This window comes from Gossypium arboreum, chromosome 8 (assembly GCF_025698485.1).
Source record: "Gossypium arboreum isolate Shixiya-1 chromosome 8, ASM2569848v2, whole genome shotgun sequence".
Lineage (NCBI taxonomy): Eukaryota > Viridiplantae > Streptophyta > Magnoliopsida > Malvales > Malvaceae > Gossypium > Gossypium arboreum.
This window is the reverse complement of record NC_069077.1, coordinates 138833276-138860824: the sequence shown is the minus strand read 5'-3', so window position 1 is coordinate 138860824 and position 27549 is coordinate 138833276. Positions and strand designations below refer to the sequence as shown.

At 29.4% G+C, this 27549-nt stretch overlaps 2 protein-coding genes and 1 long non-coding RNA gene across 6 annotated transcripts; 1 reads left to right on the top strand and 2 right to left on the bottom strand.

Annotated features, from left to right (window-relative positions):
• Positions 1 to 535: 535 nt before the first annotated feature.
• LOC108469762 (SURP and G-patch domain-containing protein 1-like protein) lies at positions 536 to 4823 on the bottom strand. 4 transcript variants are annotated; one of them, XM_017770781.2, is made up of 9 exons: positions 4655 to 4823; positions 3679 to 4201; positions 3048 to 3174; positions 2831 to 2937; positions 2435 to 2566; positions 1851 to 1985; positions 1560 to 1742; positions 1055 to 1233; positions 536 to 952 (listed from the first exon to the last, which is right to left on the bottom strand). In XM_017770781.2, the coding sequence occupies exons 2-9, from the start codon at positions 4067 to 4069 to the stop codon at positions 926 to 928; spliced, it is 1281 nt and encodes a 426-aa protein (XP_017626270.1). In that variant the 5' UTR covers positions 4070 to 4201; positions 4655 to 4823; the 3' UTR covers positions 536 to 925. The 4 variants fall into 4 exon arrangements, with proteins under 4 accessions (XP_017626270.1, XP_017626272.1, XP_017626269.1 ...); XM_017770783.2 differs by having other exon boundaries at positions 3679 to 4134; XM_017770780.2 differs by having other exon boundaries at positions 3679 to 4120; positions 4655 to 4821.
• A 3385-nt stretch (positions 4824 to 8208) lies between these two features.
• LOC128296447 (uncharacterized) lies at positions 8209 to 9268 on the bottom strand. The gene is made up of 2 exons (XR_008287064.1): positions 9189 to 9268; positions 8209 to 8498 (listed from the first exon to the last, which is right to left on the bottom strand). It is a non-coding gene; the product is annotated as an uncharacterized LOC128296447 (long non-coding RNA).
• A 7675-nt stretch (positions 9269 to 16943) lies between these two features.
• LOC108470173 (DNA damage-repair/toleration protein DRT100-like) lies at positions 16944 to 18641 on the top strand. The gene has a single exon (XM_017771433.2). It carries the CDS (start codon positions 17258 to 17260, stop codon positions 18368 to 18370), a length of 1113 nt encoding a protein of 370 aa, XP_017626922.1. The 5' UTR covers positions 16944 to 17257; the 3' UTR covers positions 18371 to 18641.
• Positions 18642 to 27549: the final 8908 nt, after the last annotated feature.

The following is a 27549-nucleotide window of genomic DNA, read 5'->3' as shown; positions in this document are numbered from 1 at the left end:
AGAATACATAATACAATTGTGATACCAATATGAAAGTTATAGGAGCTATTAAGGAGATCTTACTAAAGGGATCAAATTCTACATTAATCAGGCATATCCTTGTAACTTTTGCAAAATGAGGAAGATGGTTAATTGAATATATTCCTAAAGATGAAAACAGAGAAGCCGATAGTATCAACAATCTGGCCTTTGACAAAGAGGAGGGTCTTCAGCTATATAAAGCATTGAGACTTTCTAATATCTTATAATAGTTCTATCTCCTCTGCAATCCTTAAAAATAATTATTGCACTTAACACTAACACTTATTGATACTCTGACAAGAATTTAAATGTTAAACTCAGGCAAGACAAAAACAAAAATAAATTTTACCAAATAATGATAAAATATTAAATTTAGTGAAATATAAATTTCCAAATCATAAAAAAATTTAAGTATATTTAACATTGGAAAAGGTGTGAGAAATGTGAAAGGATAATCAATGAGATCAAATTGGTAACGATTACTTTCAAAAGAAAATGGGGATTACTGTTGGAGTTTCCCAGTAACAAATTGGGCACATTGGCTTTGAATTTAAATTATTTTTGGACCAACACTGCCCTTCCACAAACAGAACCAAACAGAAGCTATCTTACAAGTTTCTTAATACAAAACTACCTTCCCTCCAGTTGATTCAAAGTAGTCAGTTAACACTTAACAGTCTTGGATTTTTTAAGAAGGGAAAAAAGCTGTCTTTAGACACCTGAATAAACGAAATGAAATGAATCCCATAGAAAAGAAAGAAACCTCAGTCATGAACACAAATATATATACATAAATATATAGTATGTATATGATATGCAATAAGCATCCTTCAACTCTTTAGAGTTAATTCTTCCAACCAGCCACCCACCCTACCCATTGTAGATTTCTTCCACAACTGTGTTCTCAATAGTATGCTTTTCGAGGATTGTTCTGCACAGAAATACCAAATATATCATCAGAGATCAACTTCCAAGGCCAAAATGTTTTCTACGCCTTATCAATAAATCTAATATGAAGGAACAGATTGAATACCAGGGGATTGGGTCTGTATCGATAGCCAAGCATCATTCGCTTCTTATATTGCTCGTATATATCATCATCTGGCGTCACTTCTCCAGGATTATGAGCACCGACCCCCAAATTGTTCATCTTTACATCACCAGCCATGATTGGATCTGCAATGCCTTTTCTGGAACTCCCTAAACCATCACCTGCAACCCAATGCAAGCCAAGGTATTAAACTTCTCCCTTCTATAAACGGTGCTCATAATATGTAATTAATAGTTTGATAATACTACCGCAAAGGCAAAATAAACAATAAAAAATTACTGGCACCTGCGTCATCGCTTGATTGCAAGATACAGAAAAAGATTAATTGCCACATGCATTTAAATCCCTTGTCCTACATGGTTTATCTTATCTGAGTTCTTATGATTCATTTTAGACAGAATTTAGAGTTTGAGTTTCAATCTGTTGGTCAACATAAACCAGGCTAGAGACGAGCAAGTATACAAGTCAGAAAGAGTAGATAAAGCACCTTCTTTCCAACCCATTTTCGATAAGAGTTTATGCCCAACATTATCAGATTGAATCTTTGCCTTCTGGGCAGTCTCCTTTGCAGCTTTTTGTGCAGCAGCATCATTGCAGGCAGCCATAAACTTTTCAAGCTCTTCCTGTGGGATATAATCGCCCATATGATGACCTTTCTTCACTGGACCCGCTAGCCAAAAGAATATGGGTAATGGGTTTTAGCAATAAGAAAAAAGAAAACACATCATGTCCATGTGAACACACAAGTATACACATTTCAAACAGGGACAAAATTCACCTTGAAGGGAAGGAGGTGGTGGCATCTCGTCTTTGGACTGCTTAGGTGTCCTCATCTTTTCTTCCTGAGCAGCCTTCTTCATGTAAAACTCCATCATTGCTATAGGATCTGCACCTGAAGGTGCACTGGATGAACCTGTGTCATAGAGGAGCATGTATATAACATCAGGCAAACAAAATTGTCCATTAGTAATACCTGCTGATATCACAATACAACTGCAAATTGATAATGTATGAATTTACAATCTACAAGGACGATTTAACAGAAGGAAAAAAAAATATTTATATCATTAATTGACAATCTTAAGTAAGATTAGAAAGAAAGAATGCAGTTACTATTAAAACAAAGTAGCAGGACAGTTGCTTTTTCAGATTATTATAATTAAAAAAAAAAACAGAACATGATCGACAACCTTTAAACAGACAGAATGACCAAGGAGACATTTGTATAATTTGCTAGACAAAAGAAAGAAAGATAATTTTAATTCAAAGAACTTGATAACCCTAGACATGCAAACCAAGGAAAGCCAGACTCATATTCACCCCATAAAAATAACTAACAACAAATATCTCATGCATCATCACCTGCTCTTCCCGCTGAAGTCCCTGAAGATCTAGGCTCCTCATTCTCATACAAAGCAGAGGCAGGAATTTGATAACTTGATTGCTGCGGAGCTGCCCTACTAGAGCTGCTTGTGGACTTAGAAGCTGAAATGCCTATACCACATAGAAAAGCATTGGTCATGTCATTACAGAAGGATGGGACATATCACCTTTACATATGCAACAATCATAAATTTCTTGAGGTTTTTGGAGCTAATTCCTAGACTAGTCGTGCATGAACAGTAACTCCGATATATATTCTATGGTGCAGAACAGAATGAAGTAACAAGAAAGAAATAATAGCAACAGAAAATTAGAGCATACAAATCCAAAAAGATCCTATCCAATACCGTGGTCAAGGAGAGAAAAGATACTAACCGCTTTGAGGAGTTTGTTCTTCCTTATTCTCTAAAAGAGCTTTTTCCTCTTCGGCAAGGCGGTATGCATAGTATTTGTAATCAGAACAACTCTCATCGAAAAGGAATCTGGATACAGTAAAATATCAAATACACAGAACACAGAAAACAAAAAGGAGCCAAAAAAATCAATGCACTAGTGGAACTGAACTAAAAAGACTAATGCCAAGTAAACATACTTGAAAGGTGTGTCGCCAGGGTTTTTTTGACGAGTAATATGTTCAAACTGCCTTCCATTTTTGGCAACAAAACTAGCAAGTTTGTCAGCAACTTTCTTCACAGTGAGATCGCTTGGGGAAGTTGGTGCTGCATATCACTTATAAAACTGATTAATACCAAGAGCATGAAGAAGAGAATGCAAATTACTCTTGTAGCAGGCGTGCCACATATTCCAAATCTTTCATTGAACATCTCTTTCCACCAATGTTGATTGGTAATTAAGATATAAGCTGCATTCATGAGACAAGAAATATTCAAGAATGTTTTGCCCTCTTCATCCACCACTTTAAGATCAGAGAAGATGGCCAGATGACTTCATAAATCACAGCAGTTTATGAAGGGGACTATTTTAACCTAGACAACTATAAAAATTTTCTTTCTGATAAGAGAAAGGAGGAATTTTTGTCTAGACCTCTATTTAAGTCGGTAAGAACTTAACCGCAGGCGCAATAAACTAGTAATTCAAACATTCGTAAACCATAAACTCATTCTAGTTGGAAATGTATCTGACATGCAACCTAAGCATGTAAATTCCTTGAGGACCACCAGTCACCAACAGCAACACAACAATATTAAAAAAGCAGTAATTACCAACATCCACTTGTTTCGAAGCTTGTTCAGAGGAATCTGATCGACCCAATTTTTGCTTTTTAACTGGTTTGTCATCTAACCTCCCTGCATCTTGGTCCTCTTCATCCTCATCTGCATCCAACTTAACAGGAGGTGCCACAAGCTTTGATTTCTGTTTCAAGCTGAAAGCAAGTTTGCCCCCTGAAGGAAGTTGGGCGGTCTTGCGTACATCATTGGGCTTAAAAGCAATGGAAGGCTTGGGAGCTGATGACCCTTTTACAACTTTGGGGGGTTTAGATTCCTCCAAAGCCGCAGCCTTGTCTTTGTCATCCTTCTGTTGTTGAAGCTGTTTAAACCTCTCCATGAAGGAACCATCATTAACAAAAAGGCTAGATGGCACTCCTTTCTCCATTGGCAAAAAGAGCCAACAACACTTAAAAACGCTATTGACAGGAAGTTGCTGCTGGACAAGTAAAGCTTCCAAGATATTTAGATGTTGCAGAGGGTCTTAAGGTATGACCATTATAACAACACATAGTATTTACTATAACACACAAAGAAAGCACCAAAATAAGCTCAACAATTAAAAAGCATGACAAAACGATAAAATCACAGTTGCAAAAGCAGAATCCATGTCTTCTTTTCAATAACCCACACAAAATAAACACCAGATCAAAATACGTATGTTCCTATATTCCCAATACCCGATGACAACCATCAGCTGATCAATTGGATTCTCCTAAAACTTTATTTAGGGTTCTTTGACCTAATCGATAAAATCAATAATCTTTTATAACAATAAAACAATAACACAATAGATTCAGATCTATGAAGAACGGGTAGCATCAGATCCGTCGAACGCAAATCGAACGGCTACCGCCGATTCCGTATAAAAACAATTAAAATAGTTTTCAAAAATTCCAGATAAAAAAGAAAAGGAAAGGGATGATACCGGCGGAGGAATCGGAGAAAAAGCAAGGAGAGACCGGGGACTGACCTGAAGACGGAGAAGATACTGTCGGTTTCTAGGTTCGATCTGATCCTTCCAATCGGAAAATAATGGAGGGTTTTTTTCCCTTTTTTTTTCTCCTTTTTACAATTTTTGTTTATTTATATATTTATATTCAATGAAAGAGAATGAGGTGAAGGTCGAGTCGGTCAGGTTGAGAGAAAAAAAAAAAGAATATTATTTATTTATTTAGGGTAAACTATATTAGTAGTCACTCAACTATGATATTTTTCTTTTTCAGTTACTGAATTTAAAAAAGTTACAAAATGATCACTCAATTATTCAATTTTATCTTTTTTGGTAACCCAAAATCTTAGATTTTGGGCCTTTTCATTTTTATGTTAATCAGCTGTGACCAAAAAGGTAAAAATTAAATAGTTAAATGGTCATTTTGTAACTTTTCATAGTTAAATGACCAAAAAAATTACTAATAGTTAAGTAATTATTTTGTAATTCTTCATAGATAAGTGACCAGAAAATGAAAAAGACCATAATTGAATGACCTCTATTGTAAATTACGCATTTACTTTTTTGTTTGTTTTTCTTCAACACATCATATCACCACAAAAATTAATACACAAATAAGAATTATTATTGGCCGTCTCAAAAGGGTAAATAAGGGGTATATGCCTCTTTTTTTTTTTTCTTTTTTTTCTGTTTTAGGTGGATTTTTTTTTTCGAGAATGTGTGTAAAAGTGCACCAGTGGACGCGCTTTCTATCAATGGTCATTTTTTAAAAAGTTAATAAAAATAAAATTTTTAAAGTGTCCCAACGATACTTTTTTCTTATAAATACCGCGTCATTTTTTATTCTTTGCACTTAAATTTAACTCTTTTAATTCTTTTTAAATCCTCAGTTCTTTCAATTTTCTCAAGTTTTGTTCTAAATTTTTTTATACACTTATTTAAAAATACTATAATTTTATTTAATTATTTCGTATATTATTTATTTTTATTAAATTTTCATGAATAACAACTTCTCTGATTTGTTTTGACGATAAGCACATTTTTGCTACTCAAGTGATAATGGTAGACGAATTTTTAAATTTTTTTATTTTCAATTAAGTTAAATTTAAAAGTTTTTTTGTTTTTTAAATTAATTTTTTTTGTCGATATAAATAGGCATATGATCATGTTTTTGAGAGGTTCATACATAACTTGTCAATAAGTCCAAATATTGAAATTCGTGGTTATTTTCAAGACACAGGGTTCTTGCATGCGTCTCATATGCTCGGGGGCTACAAACTCAACCCTATATTCATCAGCGCGATGGTGAAAAGTTGGAGGCCCGATACACACACTTTCCATCTTCTATGCGAAGAGTGTACAATCAAGCGCAATAGCGTAGCTTTACAACTTGGTTTACCGGTGGATTAGTCAATCGTTACGGGACCGACTGTTGTTCTCGATAAAGAGAACCTTTACGAGGTATTATTGGGAAGGTGTCGAATAAGATTTATTGTGGTTAAATAGATATGAAGTGGTTGGAAACCAATTTTAAATATCTTCCTAATGACACGCTCGATGTCGTCAAAGAACAATAAGCTCAAGCATTAATCCTAAGGTTAATTGGGGGCATTCTAATGCCCGATAAATCTTGGAAATTAATACACATAAGGTGCCTACTACACCTAATCAACTTAAAAGAAATCAGACGAATGAGTTAGGGATCAGTCGTGCTGGCCACATTGTACCGAGAGTTGTGTCAAGCGACAGAACTGGATAAGATGTCAATCGGTGGTTGCTTGGTCCTACTGCAATCATGGGCCTAGTGGCGACTACCATTTTTACGTCCCCAAGTGAACGACTCATATATATTCTCATTGGTGACAATGTAAAAATCATTTCTTAATAATATGTAGTTTGTATAGTAAATGTTGTTTATTTGTTGTAATGTTTGAATTAACATATCGCTTGTATAGGTGGAACCATGGGTTGAGTTACGCAGGACTGGCCGAGCAACTCGAAGATATCCTACTATTGTTAGATCAACGCTCAGAAGCCGATGTTACTAACTTATTTTTTCAAACCCATAATAATTATATAATGATTTGTAAAATAAAATTTCGTACATAACAGAATTTACAATTATGCACTTTAGTTTGAATGGATGTCATACGCCGACCCGTATATCATAGAATGTGTTCTGCTGTAATTTTTATCCAATCAGAGTATATGATACTCGAATATGCCGTTGATAGTGTACATGAAGATAGAAATGCATGAATCAGATCGAGTGATAGTGCCGTTAATTGCCGTTAATGGTGTAATGGTAAGCTAACGTGGTACATTAAATTATCATTTCAAACGAGAATTTTAGGTTAAATACAATTAGTCTCTATATAGTTTTTTCGTTTTGAGCAATTTAATTTTTTTCTTTTATGTTCTTTTAACTTTCATTTTTTTCATTATTTTCTGCTTTTCTTTTTGTTTTCCTCCCTTCAATTATTTATGTCAGCAACTGGTAATGATTGGTTAGATGGGAAAAAAATGAACAATGATATAAAGCAACTTAAGATAACATACTCAGGTGCATGATAGTCGAAGGTTCCCAAAACAAAAGTTGAATGAAGACGAACAGCCATGTCGGGAGCCTAGTTTGAAAGGTTAAAATCTGCAATATTTGCTTTGAAGTCTTCAAAAAGAAAGACATTGCTAGATCTGACATCTCTGTGGATAACTGAAGTTTGAGCCTTCTCGTGCAAATATTCCAAACCCCTTTCCGCATCACCCACAATTCTTACCCTTTGCATCCAGTCAAGAACTAGACCCGATTATACCCCTTGAATTCCCTTTCTCCCTGTGATTCACGAAAGCAAGAAACAAAAAATGGCAAACTAAAATAGCTTAACCTATATGCATGGATGTTTTAACAAATGGAAAAATATAGAAAAGCTTCGTCAACATAAATGGAAAACATAAAATGTAAAATAAAGAAAAAAAATTAAAAGAACATAAAAGAAAAAAAAAATTAAATTGCTCAAAATGAAAAAATATAGGGACCAACTGTAATGCCCCCTTTACCCGAGACCGTCGCCGGAGTCGAGCACGAGGCATTACTAAACTTATTTGAGCACTTAAACAAATTCAAACAATTTATATTACACTTTCCAGACAAGCTGTCCAACTGCGTTACAGATGCAAAAAATCATATCTCGAGTTACAAAACTCAAATCTAAATCCGTAAATTTTCCCCAAATCTAGGCTCATATATCTACTTACTAATTTTTTCTAGAATTTTGGTTGGGCCAATTAGTACAGTTTATTAGTTGAAGTCTCCCTGTTTCAGGGTTCGGCTGCTCTGACCCCTGTTCACTACTGAACCAAATTTCTCCATGTACAGAATTCAAATAACCAAGACGTTTATTTCTATTAAAATAGACTCAATAAGGAATCCATACATATATAGTATGACTCCTAATTAATTTTTTATAATTTTTTAATGATTTTTACAAATCAGAATAGGGGAGTTCAAAATCACTCTGACCTTGTCTCACAAAAATTCAAATATCTCCTGATATGAAAGCCTTTTGCTTACACAGTTTCTTCTATGTGAAACTAGATTCAATAAGATTTAATTTCATATTTTATTCAACCTATAATTATATTTTTATGATTTATGGTGAATTTTCAAACTCAGACTACTGCTACTAACCAAAAACTATTTTAGTACAAAATGTTGTTAACTAGTTTATAACATCTTTACTTCATTTCATTTAAACTCTATACATGCCATATAAATCTTCAAACATAAAACAAAAGCTATCGGAATTGATCTGGATAGTGTGCTTTGTTGTGTTGATCCGATCTACCCACTTCACTTCAAGTCAATCTACATAAAAATATTAAAACACACACAAGTAAGCTTATTGAAGCTTAGTAAGTTCATAGGTTAAAAGTAATGCTTACCAAACATAATATTTCCAAACAATACCAAAACAGTTACTAAAATTTCCTGCGATTCACAACCATTGTTATAATAATTCACATAGTTGAGCTCAACAGTAACAACTACTCAATCTCTTCCATTTGGATCACTTCTCTTTTATTTCTTATAATCAAATTAGGAAACGGCTTACGAAATTGAGTACGTCGTTGCTCAATGTCACGATTCACAACTCAGTATGGTTTTCCTCATTGAAATACCATACCTACATTTTCAACTCGGTATGGGAAATGCCATACCTACATTTCTTAACTCGGTATGGATTTGATAATACCATACCTACATTTCACACTTCGGTATGGATAATACCATACCTACATTTCACAACTCAAGTATGGATGATACCATACCTACATTTCACACTTTGCCATGGAACAACCATGGTCTTATCCATCAATTCATCACACGTCACGATCTGAACGTACTCAATCCTGCGTTTTTCCTAATTTGCATTTCCACATTTATTCTTTCATTAACAAAATCTACACAATCCCACAACAAATTCAGTATATAATAACACATTATAAACTTCAATCATTCACAAATAAACATCTAAATTCAACCATATGAACTTACCCGGCTAATTTGTAGAAGATATTGAAATTTAGGGACTATTCGCAACTTTTCTTTTCCTCGTTCTTCTTTGGATTCTTGATCTATAATATAAAATATTTCTACTCATTAGCATTTATTTGATTTCTATTTCACTTCACAATTTATGCTGTTCAAATTTCAAAATTGCACTTTTACCCCAAAATTTACAGTTTTCACAATTTAGTCCCTACTCAATTCACCCATCAATTGAACTAATTTTTCTCAATTAACACTTTATTTTATCATTATAAACTATTTCAAAACCTTTTATATTCTGAATTTCAACAGCAACCTTCAATTCACAACTTTTTCACAATTAGGTCCTAAATATCATTTCCTATCAAAATCACTTAATAAAACCACCTTAATATGAAATTAGAACTTAAATTTCATAATAATTCATCATAAAATTCCCTTATCCATCCAGGGTAACTTCCAATTTCACCCATAAAATCAAAAACTAATGAATTCTACAAATGGACCTAATTGTAAAAGTCATAAAAACATAAAAATTATCAAGAAAAAGCAAAATTAGACTCACATGATGTAAAAATATGAAAAACCAGCTTTCTCCAGACCTTCTATGGCGTTTTGGCTGAGAAAATATGAAGAAATGTCTAGATTTTTCAATTACATCATTATTTAACTATTAACTTTTATCTATTTCCAATTTTGCCCTTGTTCACATTGTTTTCTTGCTTATTTCATACCCAAACCGTCCAGCCATTAACCTTTGGGTCTAATTGCTCTTTAAATCTATCTTTTAAATACTTAAGCTATTTACTCACAATTTAACAAATTTTGTGCTACTTTCAATTTAATCCTTTTAATTAATTAGCCATCCAAATGTTAAAATTTTCTAACTAAACTTTAATACTAACTCAATGACACTCCATAAATATTTATAAAAATATTTATAGCTCGATTTTCAACTTTGAGGTCTCGATACCTCATTTTTGACCCGTTTGACCTAATAAATTCTTTTAATTCACTAATTTCACCATTTCACAAATTCTTCTAAATTCTTACTTGACTCATAAATATTAAATTACTATCTTGTTCAATCTTATTTGTCGAATTTAGTGATCTCAAATCACCATTTCCGACACCACTGAAAATTAGGCTGTTACACCAACTCTATAATTTAACCTAAAATTTTCATTTGAAATAATGATTTAATGTGACACGTCAGCTTATCATTGCACCGTTAAAGACAGTTAACAGTTCAGTGACTAAAATATTACAACACGATAACGCAAGTAACTAAAACGTAACATTTCAAACATAAATTACTAAAATGTAACCCAAGGCAAACAAAAGGCATACAAAAGTGACTATTAATAACACATGAATTATATATGACATTAAAATTTTAAAAAATAAAATAAATTGTTTTGTGTTGTCATCAATCTTGAGTCGATGTCGAGTTAACTTGTGACACTAACTCAATCAAATACATTATTAATGCTAGAAATCATATCAAATACGTATGTGTGTCGAAACCATTGATTTAGAACACATATGTGTATTTAAAAATAACATATAATAAATATTAAAACACGGTTTGAAACTAACTAATCGCAATAACACATGAAATATGTACGATGTTAAAATAAAAAATTTAAATTAAATTATGAGTAAACGGAATTTAAAACAAATAAATATATCATATTAACAATACTAAATATAATACAAATATTTCTCATGGCGTTTTCGTCAATCTTGAATTTTTATAGTAATAAGATGATATATATGTAGACAAATGAACACATTTTAATAAAAATATTAAAATAAAAGGTTAGAACCAAAAATAAAAATAAAATCGTTACTTATAATATTAACATATTAAATTATAATTCTAAAATATTTCATTAGGTATTAATTATAAAATTTTAAATAAATTATTTTGAAGGAATTTTAAAAAATATTAAATATTAATTATAACTATATATTTATAATAATTTTAACATATCATTAGGATAATGTTTATTTAAGAAAAAATAATTTTGTTATTATATATATTCCTTAACAATAATTCCAATTTATTCGTATTTTTATTAGTTTTTGTTAAAATAAAAATATTAAAATAACATCAACTGAATTAGGATTCGATTGATGGGTGTTATCAACTTAATAAAGTGTTTTATAAATAATAAGTATAGACAATTATAAAAATATATTATATATTATATTTTTACATGCTTTATTTATTTATTTTAGTAACAAGTAATAAAAATCCAGCATCATATATAGATCTGTTTAAGGGTTTGGGTTATTCGTCCAAACCCGATGGCTCACCTGAAATTTGGGAGGATTTGGACAAAAATATTAGGCCCGTTTAAAATATGGGTCACACTCGAGTTTGAACATTCAATACCCAAGCCCAGCCCGACCCATTTTTAAGTTTATAATACTTTTATCATGTAATTTAGAACACATTAAAAAATAAACCTATACTAAATATATAACATACTCTAATATAAACATTAAAATAATATTAAGATGATTATATAAAATATTTCAATAAATAAAAAATGTATAAATTTATTTAATATTAAATAATATAATATAAATAATTTTAAAAAATAATAATATGAGTGGGTTAAAATGGACTTCGGTTAGTCTTTTACAAATATGGGTAGATTTAGGTAAAATTTTATGCCTATATTTTAGGTCGGTCGGGCTTGGCCCAACATAAATATATTAATATCATACTTAAATCCAGTCTGAGCTTGACCTGACCTGGCTTATGAACACATCTACACATGTATTGCTGTTATATTTTTTTGCTTCGCTATAATTCCCGAGGCCCAGCATCAAGTCGGCCTAAGGTTTGGGCCATTGAATGCTTTAAATAACTAGGTCCGGTCCAAATTTTTGGGCCCAAAAACATGAATAAATTGAATTATTTCTCAAATAAATATTTTCTTTATTTTACATTATTATTTGGTGATGATGATGTAAGTAATATCCTTAAAATAATTTTGTTTAAAATTTATATTCATATATATATATATATATATATATTTGGACACCACAAAGTAATTGAATGAAAATTTAATTATTAGGCGTTGTTATATATATATATATATATATATATATATTTAATTATAAAGAATTATAATTTTATAGACTCGTTTAACTAACATATTGTAATTACATTATAATCCTATAATTTTTATGTAAGTAATCCTTAAAAATTATGTCCAATTTGCATATTTAGCCAGATCCTTTAAATATGATAGTTTGCCCATTTTTCTAATACTTATTTTATTTCACTACCCACAAGTGTCAATGGACCAAGTTTGGGCCAGGCCTAAATAAAATTTTTGGCCCAAGTTTGGCTTGAAAAATAAACTTAAAATTTTATTTAAACTTGACCTAAATAACAATGTTAAAATAGGGTGTAACTCGACTTATCTATATTAAAAAATTTATATAAAAAATTTTAAAAACTGAATACATCAAAACACTAAAAACATTAAAATAAATATTTTCTAACAAATTGAAAATAGATTTAAAAACGTTTTATGCTTAAATAAAGCTAATATAGGTTCAACTTAACAAGTAAATGCCTCAAAAATAGTAGCAAGATTAACAATAAAACAAGAGTTATATAATATCTAAACAATAATAACAAAATAGTAGTGGGAAAATAATAACAAAACAATAATTTTTTTTTTGCAAATTTGGGTCAAGCCTGCAAAAGAATCTTGCTCGAGGTTGGGCCTATTTTTTAAATAGGTTTTATTTTTTACCAAAATCCAATTTGAACAGAGTCACGAGTTCTAAATGTATTAATCTTTAAATCATAGTTAAAAGAGAAAATTTAAAGGAATAAATGAGTGATATATTATGGCGGTAAGTGGTAGGGCTTATTTCTGTTTTGTCATTGGTGAATAGCAAATGCATGTGAGAGCGCTTGGAAGTTTGAGTGTGATAAGAGAGTGATGGTAGGGACGAAGCCATCCCATGTTATCTCATCACTTCCAAGCTGGTTTTAATGGGGGACCCCCTTTGTTTAATCCATGTGTCGGGGGTTGGATCAGTTTCCCCATGTGGTTCCATTGCTAAACCAACTCATCTCCTTGACCTTTGTCTTCAACCATTGTTCAACTTCATGTTCGGTCTCAAGCTTTGCGTCACCCAAGCTTATTGATAAATTTCGAGATTGAGTCGTAAAAAGATTGATATTGTTTAAGTAAAATATGAAGTTCAAGTCTTGTGAGAGAAAACAGTGAAGTGCGAAGTTAAATAAAATTTACGGAAAGCGGATTTAAGTTATATATTTTCATGACAATTAAAATAAAATTTCATAATTTTAATAAAATATATCTTTATCATTTTTTGAGGCAAAGTGTAATTTTACCTTTTACTTGATTAAGATTTTGTAAAACTTAAAGGGGCAATATTAAAATTTTACATTTTAGGGATGTCGAGGCTCCTGCTAGCCGCCCAACTCCATCTCAAAAAGCAATGTTGAAAAAACTTACTTCGTATTTAGAGATCCAAACCCAAATTTAAATTTTGTTGGAATTTAATGTGAAATTTAATGTGACTACCAAATACCGAAAGGTCTAAAAAAAAAATGTTCCAACCTCCTTTGATTTTTAATTCATCATCTGATGACCATTAAGAGTTAAAATCGAGGTAAGCAATAAGGTTGGTTCGGTAGAGCTATGATTATTTATTATAGATTTGAGAATGGAATACAATAGTGGTGAGATAAAAATCAATGGTGATATATATGTTCGGGTTCAATCACAACGTTCACTTAAAACAAACCTAATATTATTATATTAATAATAAGATATTGATATCAAATATTATGTATTGCTTAACAAATTTATGTTTTGAAAGCTTTTTATGGTTTTGAAGACAAATTTATGTCTCGGTTTGGCCTTATTTGATTATTTTTAATAGGGATGACAATGGAGCAGGTTGGGGTAGATATTGCTAAATCCACTACCGCTTCACAATTGACACGCTTTGCTTGGTCTGCCCCGCTATGATTGTATAATATTGAAAATCACTACCACCTCCATAGATGTTGGATGCATCCATCCTTACTCTGCTCCGCTTCAATTAATTTTTTTTCTACTCATCTTTAATATTTTCAATCTTTTTAAACTCAATAAATATTTTAACATAATTCTTCAAAAAATATTTAAGCATAAAATATATAGTTCTCCTATATTATTTTATTACATTTTTACCCTTTTAATAGTTTATATATACAATGATAAAATGATAATTTTATATAGTAGAGCAGGTCAAAGCAAGGCAAACAATTACTGTAACTGTTCCATACCCATTATCCAAAAAAGGAAATCTATCTGCCTCTACCTAGCATCCACTTTTCAAACAAAAAAGATCCGCTCCAAATTGGAAATCATGAGACGATTCGAGTTTTACCATTCTTATAGTTTAATACTACGATGAATAAATTGATCCATTTAATAATATAACGAATAATTTGATTCAATCTAAGGGGTTTGCATATAGTCAAATTAACTAACTACTGGTAGAAGTAGAAGGTGGGAGAAACCAAAGGGGACTTGGCATGGCTTCCTCAAAATTTTGGAAAATTATTATTAGGTCCTTTGAAATTTTTGAAAATTTTAATAAAATCCTCTGAAATATTTAATTAGATCTCCAAAATTTATTGTCACATTCCACTACAATAATTGACTATAATCAAAATGTTAGAGATTGTATGATCTGAATCATATCACTTGTTGAATAAATAAATACAGTAGCAAAATAAGGGGACCTCTGGGGGCGAAAGGCAGAAGGTTTTTTCACCCTTAAATAGATGTATTCGAAACTCCTCTTGTATCATTCTGTTTTCAACATTAATGAATTTCTCCTATTCTGCCCGTGGTTTTTCTCTAAATAGTTTCCTCGTAAAATTTATGTGTTCTTATTTTTCTTTTCTTATTGCTTTGGAACCGTTTTACCACCGTTATCAATATTTATCATAACACAAAATAATTTTTTTTAAAAAAAACCCACATTTACATAAAAACGAAATTCAAATATAAAACCTCTAACTATTTCAATGTTACCAATTAAACCCAACTTTATTTTCACCAAATTTTGAATCATGAAAAGCAGGATTAATTTGTAACTAGTGCTGAAATTAATCATGGTGAATTGAATAGCTGCAAGATCATGCTTGATTACTGAAATTGATTCATCCATGTTATAGACACTCCAAAATTAATATTCTCCATGATTAAACCCATACCACAATTCACCATAATGTCATTGTTCTTTCTTTAAATATTAAATATTTTAGTAATCATAAAGTTTTTGAACAATAAATCTCTTAATAATCATTACACCAATGAAATGACTAAATTGTAAAAAAAAAAGAAATGGGACCCTCAAAAAGAATTAAAATCCTAAATTGAAATTTAATAGGGTGACCGATTGATCCCATGATATTATTGGGCAATGAGCATCGTGCATGCATGTGAATGTCTCATGCTATGCTCAATTTTTTTAAAAAGTATGAGAACCAAATCCGATTAATCCGATTTTCAATTCGATTTAGTAAAAGTTGACGAATACAAATGAACTGAATTTAATATAACTTAAAATATCGATTAGTTGACTTGAACGACTCAAATTCTACATGATTCGAATATTTTAAATTTTGATTTAACCTCGTATAAATTGACTCAATCAAAAATTATCTCGACATTTGACATCAATTCATAAACAAATAAAATAGAAATACCACATATTTCATATTAACACTATTAATGACTATTTATATTTGATAATTTAAACACATTATTACTTTTAAAAATATATTTAAAAATATGACATCATATGATATATTACCGTATAATTATATATATCGTCAAATATTAAATATTATATTTAGTAGCGAGTCGTATTTGGCGAGGCGTCGTCCCTTAAAATGAAATATTTTTATTTATGTCATTTAAAATTTTAAATTAATAAATGTAAAATTGTACTTTGGCCACCTAAAAATGATAAAAATTTGATTTAATCATTTAAAATTATAAAGATATAAACTATTCAAATGGTGAAATTACACTTTTGCTATCATAAAATTAAAATTAATTTTGACCCTAAAATTATTTACCGCCTTCGGCCGAAATACTTAGTAAACTAGAAGTGAAGTGAATTTCAATTTTTTAAATAATTGTAATGCAATACATACTATTACAAAATAAATATATATATATATATGATGCAATAAAATTAATTAATTTATTTAAATATTTAGATAAATTTTCAAGTTTGAATCTCTTGAATAGAAAATAATTTTGAAAAATTTATCGTCCTTTAAAATTTCGATCGGACATAAATCTAGATTTAATTAACACCTTATATGTTTATCAAATATTAGTAGATCTCATTATAAAAAATTTAATAACAAAAACAATTAAAATGGATATTTACAATCGCACATGTTCAATTGACTTGTTCATAATTAGAGTTATTTATGCATTAAGTTTAAGTAAAATATGTATTTATCTAAGTTCGGCTCAACTGAAATATAAATATAAAATTTTGCTTAATCTTATTTATATTTATAAATGACTAATTATAGCTCAATTTAAATTTACCCGTACTTTTTTGTATTTTTAAAAATATTTATATTATATTTAATTTTTAATTTATTAAAGTTTTATATATAAGCATATTGTAATATTATATATTATTTACATAATATATTATATTATAAATATTGAAAACGGACAATATCAAACATAACTCTTAAATGTTCGAACTCGTACTATATTTTAAACGGATTTAATTTCTTTCCCCAATCCTTTTTCGGGTTTAAGAATTGAAGTTCGGCGCGAGTTAACTCGGCTCATGAGCTACTATAAAAGTACCTACCCCTAATATCTCTATTTTTGCAAAACCTTGTCAGAGCTCACTGCTCACTCTCTTTCACTTTCGTTCATCTCCATTATTGTTTCAGATCGTAAAATCAAAACCAAATTTTCGTTTAATTTATACATATAAACACCCAAAACAAAAGGGGCATAAAAAAAGGAGATTCAATGGGGATCTTCTCCTTCAATGCCATAGCTTTGGCCTTCTTATTAGCCATTATCTCTGGCGCCGTCAATGCTTGCCCTTCTTCCGACCGAGAAGCATTGCTAGCTTTAAGTTCATCGTTAAAGGAGCCTTATTTAGGCATCTTCGATTCATGGAAAGGCACCGATTGTTGTTCCAACTGGTACGGTATTAGCTGTGACCCCACCACTCACCGAGTCACCGACGTTTCCCTACGCGGTGAGTCCGAAGACCCCATTCTTCAAAAAACCGGCCACTCATCTTCCGGTTACATGACCGGTACCATTAACCCTTCTATTTGTCAGCTCGACCGGCTCACTACTTTAATAATTGCTGATTGGAAAGGTATCGCCGGTGAGATCCCATCATGCTTGGCGTCGTTGCCCAACTTGAGAGTCTTGGATCTTATCGGAAATTCCTTATCGGGAAAAATCCCAGACCAGATAGGGAACCTTCAAAAGCTCACCGTCTTGAACTTAGCTGATAATAAAATCAACGGCGAAATCCCAAGCTCCATTGTTCAACTTTCCAGTTTAAAACACCTCGATTTGAGCAACAACCTCCTCACCGGCGAAGTCCCGGCCAACTTTGGCAACCTGAAAATGCTGAGCCGTGCATTACTGAGTGGAAACCAACTCACTGGTACGATCCCAGTCTCCATCAGCAACATGTACCGGTTAGCCGACTTGGATTTATCGAGAAACAAAATACAGGGTCAAATACCAGCACAGTTAGGCAAAATGAAGGTGCTCGCAACGTTGGACTTAGGCAGCAACATGCTCACCGGCGAAATACCGCCGGCGGTTCTGGGTAGTACCGGTTTGGGTATCTTAAACTTGAGTCGAAACTCCCTTGAAGGCAACATACCGGACGTTTTCGGGCCGAAATCGTACTTCATGGCACTTGATTTATCGTTCAATAACTTGAAAGGTGCGGTCCCCGGATCTCTATCATCGGCGAAGTTCGTCGGACATTTAGATCTCAGCCATAACCATCTTTGCGGTACGATTCCGGTGGGAACGCCGTTCGATCACCTTGAAGCTTCATCATTTGATAGTAATGATTGTCTTTGCGGTAACCCACTCAAGACTTGCTAATAATATTTGCTTAATGAAATTAATAATTGTGCATGGGGGATTAAATTGTAATAGAATGTTTTATTTTGGGTTATTATTATAAATAATAGAAGTATTGAAGGTTGTCTTTGGTTATTACACCGATTTCATTTATGTGTAATAACATGTAGAAAGTGTACGTATTATGTAACGTAAGCGTGTGTATTAATTAATTTAATGAGTGTTTTCTATGCAAAATATACTAAAACTACAGTAACTAAATTATTAATAAATTTACGTATTTGTTATTAAATTATTTGAATTTTAATTTAAGTCGTTAAATTGTTAAAATCGATTTATATATTTGTTCTCTTTTCATTTTTTCTACAGTATAAAACAATTTTAAATGTCACTTAAAATCGAAATAATTTTCTTTTCTAATTTCTTATATTAGCCGTTAAATTAACTTAAATTTAATGTATATTTTACTCGTAAATAAGTATTAATTCATTTACTGATTATCATAGTATATATTGATCCATTTACCGAGTATATTTTTTAAAATTTTTATTAATTAATTGAATGAGACAATTTCTTATTCCTGTTTTATATATATATATATATTTTTTTTTATTTCTCATTCAATAATAGATGAAGAAGGTGGTTGAAATGAATTGAATGAAAAGACAAGCATTATTGCAGATCTCTGTGTTTAACAGAGAAAACAAAAATGGTATAATAAATAATAAATAATATTTATATATATATAAAAAAATTGCCTGATGGCGTATGCCATTCTGACGAAGCACGTGAACACATGCAATTAGACCTGTGAGTTGGTAATTGGATAAGTTCTGCTTAAGGTCCCTTTACTTTTTACACGTTTAGAATTTCACCCCATATTTTTCTGCTTTAGAAATACAAGTCTAATTATTGACATAATTAAAATTTTATATTAAATTCAAGTTCATTTCAATGCTATTTTTTGTTACATAGCTACTAAGTGAATATTTCTTTCATTTCAAAATGTTACATCAGTAAATTTAACATAACAATTTTAATACCGTTAATAATTAGACTTGAATTTTGAAATTTGAAAAGTAGAAGAACTAAATTCCTGAAAATAAAAATATAGAAACTAAATTTCAAATGCAAAAAGAATGCTGGTGGGATCAATTTGATTTGGGTGAATTCAATTTTTAATATTTCCCAGACTAATTCAGGTTAATTTCATATTCAAATCATTTAGGTGAAGGCGAGTAATTTAGGTTTTAAGGCTTCTATTTTTTGAACATGATCATTACTTGTTTGAATAATTTTAAGTGTTAATCATTTCAAGTTCAAATCGTTTTAGATTTAAATTGTTTCGAATTTAAATTCTATAGATTAAATCAAATAGATTTGAATTTTTCGGGCCAAATTTGTAAATTTGAATAAAAAATTAAAGTAATGCTTTAAGCTTCTTCATGCTTTGAGAATTAGGATTGGTTATCCAACTAAGTTAATATCATTCATCAAAACGGATTTAAATTCTATTGAGGACCGACTCGTATAAACAACGAGATAGAAAAAGTGGAGAATAAAAGACATAAATATTTTACGTGGCAAATCTTCAAAGAGAGAAAAATCACAAGCCAATGATGTATTGACTTTTCACTAAATGAGTAAACAAACGATAGTACAATATGCAGAAACTAACTTAAAAGTACTAAACGTACAATCTCAAACCCCGAAAACAAAGTCTTAACTTGGAAACGAAATGCTCTCCATAATTATTACGAAACTTTCACCAAAACTCATATATGACTACATCTTGTCGCCTAAAAGAAAAGTCATTGTTGATTGGTGTGTTAATTTTGGCCACTCAAAATACGGATACAATAACCCCTTTAAATAGGCTAAGATTATAGTTCTAATCATATACTAAAATATCATTGGAATAAATAGTGCTTAACTGGGAGAAGAAGTTTTACTTGAAGTAAAAAAAATAGCCGCTTATATGGAGAATATGTCGTCTCTGCTTCGCCATTTCAACGTTGTCAGTTGCTCATCAAACGTCTTTCTATACTACTTGCAAAGAATTCGATAAATGCAACACACCCCACAAATTCAGTTATAAAATTATTAAAAATTCATTTTTTTTTACATCTTTATAAATCATTACAATTTTACATAAAATAAAAATATTATTATAAATATTAAACCTCTTTAACTTATCATTTCAACCAAAATATAATTTATTTTTTATATAAAATTTTAATAAATATATTTATTACATAATTTTTTCTTAAATATAATATATAAATTAGGTTGACATAATTATTACAGGCAATATATGTAAATTCTAAAGTAGAAAGATTGTAATATTAATGTAGGTTTAAAGTTAAAAATGTTTTGTCGGATTCAGTTGGGTCCTAAATCAGACATAGATTCTGAACATTCATATGATACACACCAAGTTGAGATAAGATAAAAGGTGATTTAAGTATTTAATAATGCCTCATTAATTATATATTTATATTACTGCTATTATTATTCAAGAGATTAATTAAATTAATATATCACTTTAATCAGATTCAACACAATATGATATTATAAAATATATATCATTTTTATAAAGTAATAAATTTAAAAATTTATGGGTAAAAGTATTATGGAGACTTTATTATAGGAGTAAGATTGTCTTTTATCCTCTTTACTTAGAAATAGATAAATTAGTTTTTATATGTTAAATTAAAAAGTAAATTAGTCATTTTTATTAAAATTTATCTACTTGTATGGTTAAAACTGACTCGATTGATTGAATAACTAAACAGTTACACGCCACGTGTACATTATATTGATGTATAAACATAATTTTTAACAATAAAAATATGTGAAAATTTTAACAAAAAATTAATCTACTCATTTTTTAAATAAAGAAGAAAAATACAATCCAACCGTTTGTATTATAAACTCCTTTACACTTTTACCATTGTTTTTAAGTGAGAGAGACAAGGTGAGCTTGCATGCACGTGATGAAATGCATAGGATTCATAAAAAATAAAAATAAAATAAAAAGTGAGCAAGTTGCAAATACAAAAGATCAAAAGATGCCCTACTTTATATCATCTTTTTTTAATGTATAGTTTTTATTTTTTTTTCTTTTTGTATGATTGGGATTTGTGGACCACCCTCAATTACCATTACCAAAATTGAGGGTACATAACAAATTATTCACTTGGAATTTGTGAAGTTTGTGGTTTAATGTGCATAAATCATGTTCACATTACAATTATTCGGTGGTGGAGTCAAAATGTAAAAATTAGACGTGATATGTAAAAAAAATAATTCTCATTTTAACTTTTACAATGATAAGAAATGAGGAAAATAGTGTGAGTATAGAGATGCTCATGGGCCGAGTCGAGCTTAAACATAATATTAGTATAATTTATGCTTATTCAAGCTTGACCCAGCCTGAAATCTAAGCTTAAGTTTTTGCTCAAACTTGTCTATATTTACAAAAGACTAATCCAAGCCCATTTTATGTTCGCCCATATTTTTAAAATTTTTAAATATTTATTTTATTTTATATTTAATAATTTTATATATTTTTATTTATTGAAAATTTATTATATAGTCTTATTAATGTTATTTTAATATTTACATTAGAGTAGTATTATATATTTACTATAAGTTTATTTTTTAATGTGCTCTAAATTACGTAATATATAAAAATAATATTATAAAATTAAAACAGGTCGAGCTAGGCTCGGGCCTTGAATGTTCAAGCACAAGTTGGACCCATATTTTAAATAGGCTTAATTCTTTTACCTAAACCCAATTTTGGGTCTAATATTTTTTCCCAAAATTCAGGCGGGCCTTCGGGCCTATGCGGGTAGCTCAGCCCTTGAATAGGTCTATGTGAGTACTAAGAATGGGGACGACTCTTTTCATATTCCAATTTTTACTCTTCAAATTTGACTTCTTCAAAAATATTCTCTTTATTTTTATCAATAATAATTTTTCTTAATATTATTTTTAATACTATAAAAATATTAAAGAAGCTCCATAATATTATATAAAAGAAGAAATTAAAAAATCTTACACCTTAAAGCGCCATGCCCTCGGGTCTCTTAGTGGCTCTACCACTGAATCATTCCTTTTCTCCCTTTTCTTATTTACTTCTTTAGTTTTGTGAGTTCATCATAGTTTCAAGTGAAGTGAAAAGCAAGGAAGTAAATTTGATTGGTTGGTGAACCTTACCGAAATTTATTCCCTCACGTGAAAATTAAGATTATTAAAACGGTTAAATTATTATTTGGGATTTCGATATAGTAATTATTTTTATATTAGAGTTTGAAATTTTTTTATCAAAATTAGGTTTTAAATTTGACAAATTTAATTATATTGGGGTTTGAATTTTTTTTTTCAAGTTAGTCATTGAACTTAACAGTTATTCTTATATTGGGGCCTAAATTCGAAAATTGTTCCCTATTGAGACTTGAATTTTAGGTTTTTCAATGATTAATTTTGATGAGTAAAAGTCCAAGCCACAATCTGAAAACAATTGTCAAATTAAGGGCTTAACTTAAATAAAAAAAATTAAACCCAATGTGAGAAAATTTACCAAATTCAAATTCAAAAATAAAATTAGAAAATAGATTTTTTTTAATGGATTTAGGAAAAAAATCATTTTTTTTTAATTTTTAACGAGGAAAACAAGTGTTTTTTTTTTTTCAGTTCATTATTATCTTTGATTTTTTAGAAAAATCCTAATTTTCTTAACAAATGAAATAAGTGTAAAGATTCACGTGATTTTTCTAAAATGGGATAATTTCAGTATCGGTCCTCCATAGTATGTGTTCTATGTGGTTAAGCCTTTGATTTCAGTTTTTATTTATTAAATTCAATCCCTATGTTCAACATGCTAATACGACAATATGTTTAAAAGCATTATGTCATTCTAATTGAAGCAAGCACACATTTTCAAGCTATTGCCTTTTATCTTCTAAAATCAAACTTAGATAATAAAAAAATTGGGTTAATCATATAATTATTTTAATGTTTTAAAAATGTTTTAAATATAGTAATATGTAATTTATCCTTTCTAATTGATCAATAGAAGTTAGAATATTTTACAAAACATTTCGTTTATTTTCTTACTAATTTTTTTCATACAAACATTTAATTACATGTGTTGAATTTGAAAAAATAATAATAATTTAACTTTTAAGTATTTATATTCCTGTAATATTAAACTAATTTGTAATAATGCTATGGGATTAGTTTTTGATAAATCAATTAATTTGAAATAATAAATTAAATTATTTTGTTTGCTTCGGGTTACATTTTAGTTATTTAAGTTATTGTTTTGTTACTGAAATAGTCACTCTATCGTTAAGATCTATTACCTTTTAAATGACAGTCCGACGTGGTAGTTAAAATGAGTTTTAAATGTCAACGTGAATGTCCAACCAAGTAAATTAATTTATTTTTTAATTAAATAAATTGGATTAATTGAATTTTCTAAATTAATTAAAGGAAAACGTTAATTTGGTTTCTTGAAATAATCAAAACCAATGTATCAGATTAATCCTTGAATTGAAAAGAAAGAACCATTGGTCTCCCTTTTCTTTTAGTTTTTGTTTCCATTTTGACTGGAAAAAAAATCATTCATTTTTATAGTCATCTTTGTTGAATCGAAACAGTAGAAATCAAATTGAGTGCTCCATCAATCAGTTGGATTTTTTATTCAAAATGGAAGAGCAGATGATCGATTCAATGGAGGATCCAAGCATGGATTACAATAAGTAATGGTTTTTTTTTTCTTCTTTTTTTGTTCTTTACTGAGTTTTGGAATCATATATTATGGTTTTTTTTGCAAAAAGGTACTCAATCTTTTCATGTTTTTCTGTATATGCGACAGACAAAAATGACATTTTCATCTTTATTTATTTATGTATTGTGGGCAACCACAATAGCAAGTAGGTATAAAAAGTCGATGCGTCCATTTCTTATTCTTCTTCTTTGTCGTTTTGCTCTTCTCTTCTCTAATGGTAACAAAAAAACCAACTGTCGCCTCTTTTTATACAGGAGAAAATTAGGTTTTAGAGCAAAATTTTGTATTCTATTTTCATAAAAAAAATAACTTTTCTCATCCCAATTGGACATCTATATTGGCATTTAAAACTCATTTTAACTGTCATTTGAGAGGTAACAAATCTTGACGACAAAGTGACTATTTTTTAGCAAAATGATAACGTAAGTGACTAAAACGTAACATTTCAAACATAAGTGACTAAAATATAACCTAAAGCAAAAAAAAAAAAAGAGAGAGAGAGACTATTTTGATAATTTACCCATAAATTTATTAAATTCATAAAAAAATAAAACTAAAAATACAAAATTTCACATCTTATGTTAAATTTTTCCCCATACAATAAATAAATTAAAGATACCAACAATTCAAGGAGTTATTGTAGCATATATGACAATTAAAATATGTAATTATGTCAATTAAAATGCACAACATTAAGTTCAATTATTGTATGTAACACACTATAAATAAGATACTTACATAAAGGATGGTAGAAATTTTTTGTGTGTGTTATTTTAAGATTTTTGCATTTTAATTATTTTTCTATTTTACCTATTTTTGTATTTTAAATTGAAAAATACTAAGCACATCATCTTTCATTTTACTTTAAATAAACTAAAACAAATATGTCGATATGTTCCACATTAAAGATTATATTATCGAATTAATTTTGTTTTTACAATTTTGATCACAAATTTGAGATTGCGGAGTCTCCAACATCAAATATTTTTGATACAGAAACCTACCTCATTAGTTACTAAACTATGGGTACTTAATTAAAAATTTTACAATTAGGTCACTGATATTTTTAAAATTGTTTTTTTTCATCACACGATTATTAAGTGACACTTGTTTATTTGGTATAATAACAATTTTAATCTTTAATTTTTATATCTTCTAATAATTTGAAACCCATTTTATATAAAAAAATATTGAAAAAACTTAAAATTACTTAAAATAAAAATTTTATATAAAAATTTCAAAGAAATAAAATCTCTAATATGCTGTTGTTGAAGAACTAATATGTATGGGAAATAAATATATTTATCACTCAATAGAATCTAATAACAAATTGAAAACAAAACAAAAACAAAACTAAAGAAGTTGGATCATTATATGCTTTCTCAGTGTTTCTGATACCATTTTTAACAAAAAATACAAAATACGTAAATTTTTTTAAACTCACTTCAAAATTTAAATTATATTTAAATGGTGTTCCACGTTTATTATTTACAGAAATAGTCATTCCAACTTATTTCTATAAATAAATCATAAATCATAAATTCATGTAAAATTTTTAGATGATAAGCCCTTAAACATTTTAACTCCTTCAACTGGTAAACTCATGGCTTTATCGGGAAATTCATAAATTTATAGATTCCAAAGACTAATCTCAGAATCCGAGACCTTATTTTCCGTTTTTAAATCTAATATGGTCCCTTTCACCTTTCAATTCCCCATTGTTAGTTAGGTCATGTTTAGTAGTGTTTTTTAGAAATACTTTTGACGTGAAAAATATTTTTGATGCAAAATGAATGCTAAATAAGCAATTTTTGAAAAGAAATTTTTGACTTTGTAAAAGCATTTTTCCCAAATTAGAGGAGTTAAATATTTTAGCTTTTCTTTCCAAAAAATATTTTTGATAGTTTAATTAAGTTTTCACCCTCTAACACATGTTTCTTTCCTTCTTTGATTAATTGCTTAAAAATATTTAAAATTTATTTTTATATATTAAAATATCATAATATTAACTAATTTGAATATTATTTAAATGTTTGTTTGTTACTTTATAACATCATATCTAAAATGGACATTTTATTTATTAAAATACTTTTTAACAGAATACTAAACACTTAAATCTTAAACCAAAATTTTCAAAAGTATTTCTCAAAATAACTTCTTCAAAGCATTTTTTTAAAAGTATTTCTAAAAAAAATGTATCTTGCTTATCTCCATCTCACCAAAGTCCATCCCTTCACTAGTACTCAACAATATCTATATTATCGTCATCTCCATTAACCCATAAATGAGTAAGGTTTTTAACTTGAAACTCAAATAAAGTAGATCCGAAGAAGAAGAAGAAGAAAACATTAATACAGGCTAGAATCATGAAGTAGTTAGTAACTTAGAAGGCTAATTTCCCTCCAAACCCTTTCTTTTCCTTTTTTGTCTTTAAACGAAATAACCAGACAATTACACGTGGTGTATGTGGCATACATACCTCATGTTGACGTATAAAAACTAATTTTTCATAATATAAATGGATGAACTATTTAACACAATGACCAATTCGCTCTTTGATCTAGCATACAGAAACTAATTTAATCATTTTCTAAATAGATGAAACAAAATACAATCTAACTCCTTATTCAAAAACCTCTACGATACTTTTACCGTCTATTTACTGATGTAACAAGTTTGAGACTAATTTCATGAATAGGAGCAACAATAGTCATTATGTTAGATATGATAGTAGAAACTTTTCAAGCACATATGAATTTGCCCATTAATCAATCCAAACCCCATAATTGATGGGGAGTGGAGGCCCCCCCCCCCCAAATAGCTCGGCGGATCAGGCAAAAATATAGAATTATTCAACTTTCTTCATTTTTAAAGTAAATTTTGGTTTTCAGGACCCAACTTTTCTGTCTGCCTGCATTTATTATTGGATCAGATCTCTAAGATCATACAATTCAATTACTCCATTGTCATTCACTTTTTTAACTTTATGGCTTTGAGTATATATATAATATTTTAATTTAGCACTCATTTAATTATGAATAAATGTCTCGATTTTTAATTCAATTAATATGAATATTATTATTAATATAGGAGAACGTGAGTTCGAGTATATTGGAGCGTATTATCCTCCTATTATGGGTTAGAAAAGAGCTGTGAATAGTTTTAAACATTATATTAAAAAAATAGATATAATCAGAATATACAATAAAATTATTCAAAAGAAAATTACGAATATATATATATATATGCTTGTGCTACTATAAGCAGACAAAAGACCTCACTTTACATTCATGGAAAAAAGAGTTAATTGAAATTCACTACCATCTTTGTTTACCTTAAAAAAATACTAACCAATTAACATGACAAGTGATACGTTTTTATTAAACGTCGTATATTTTTT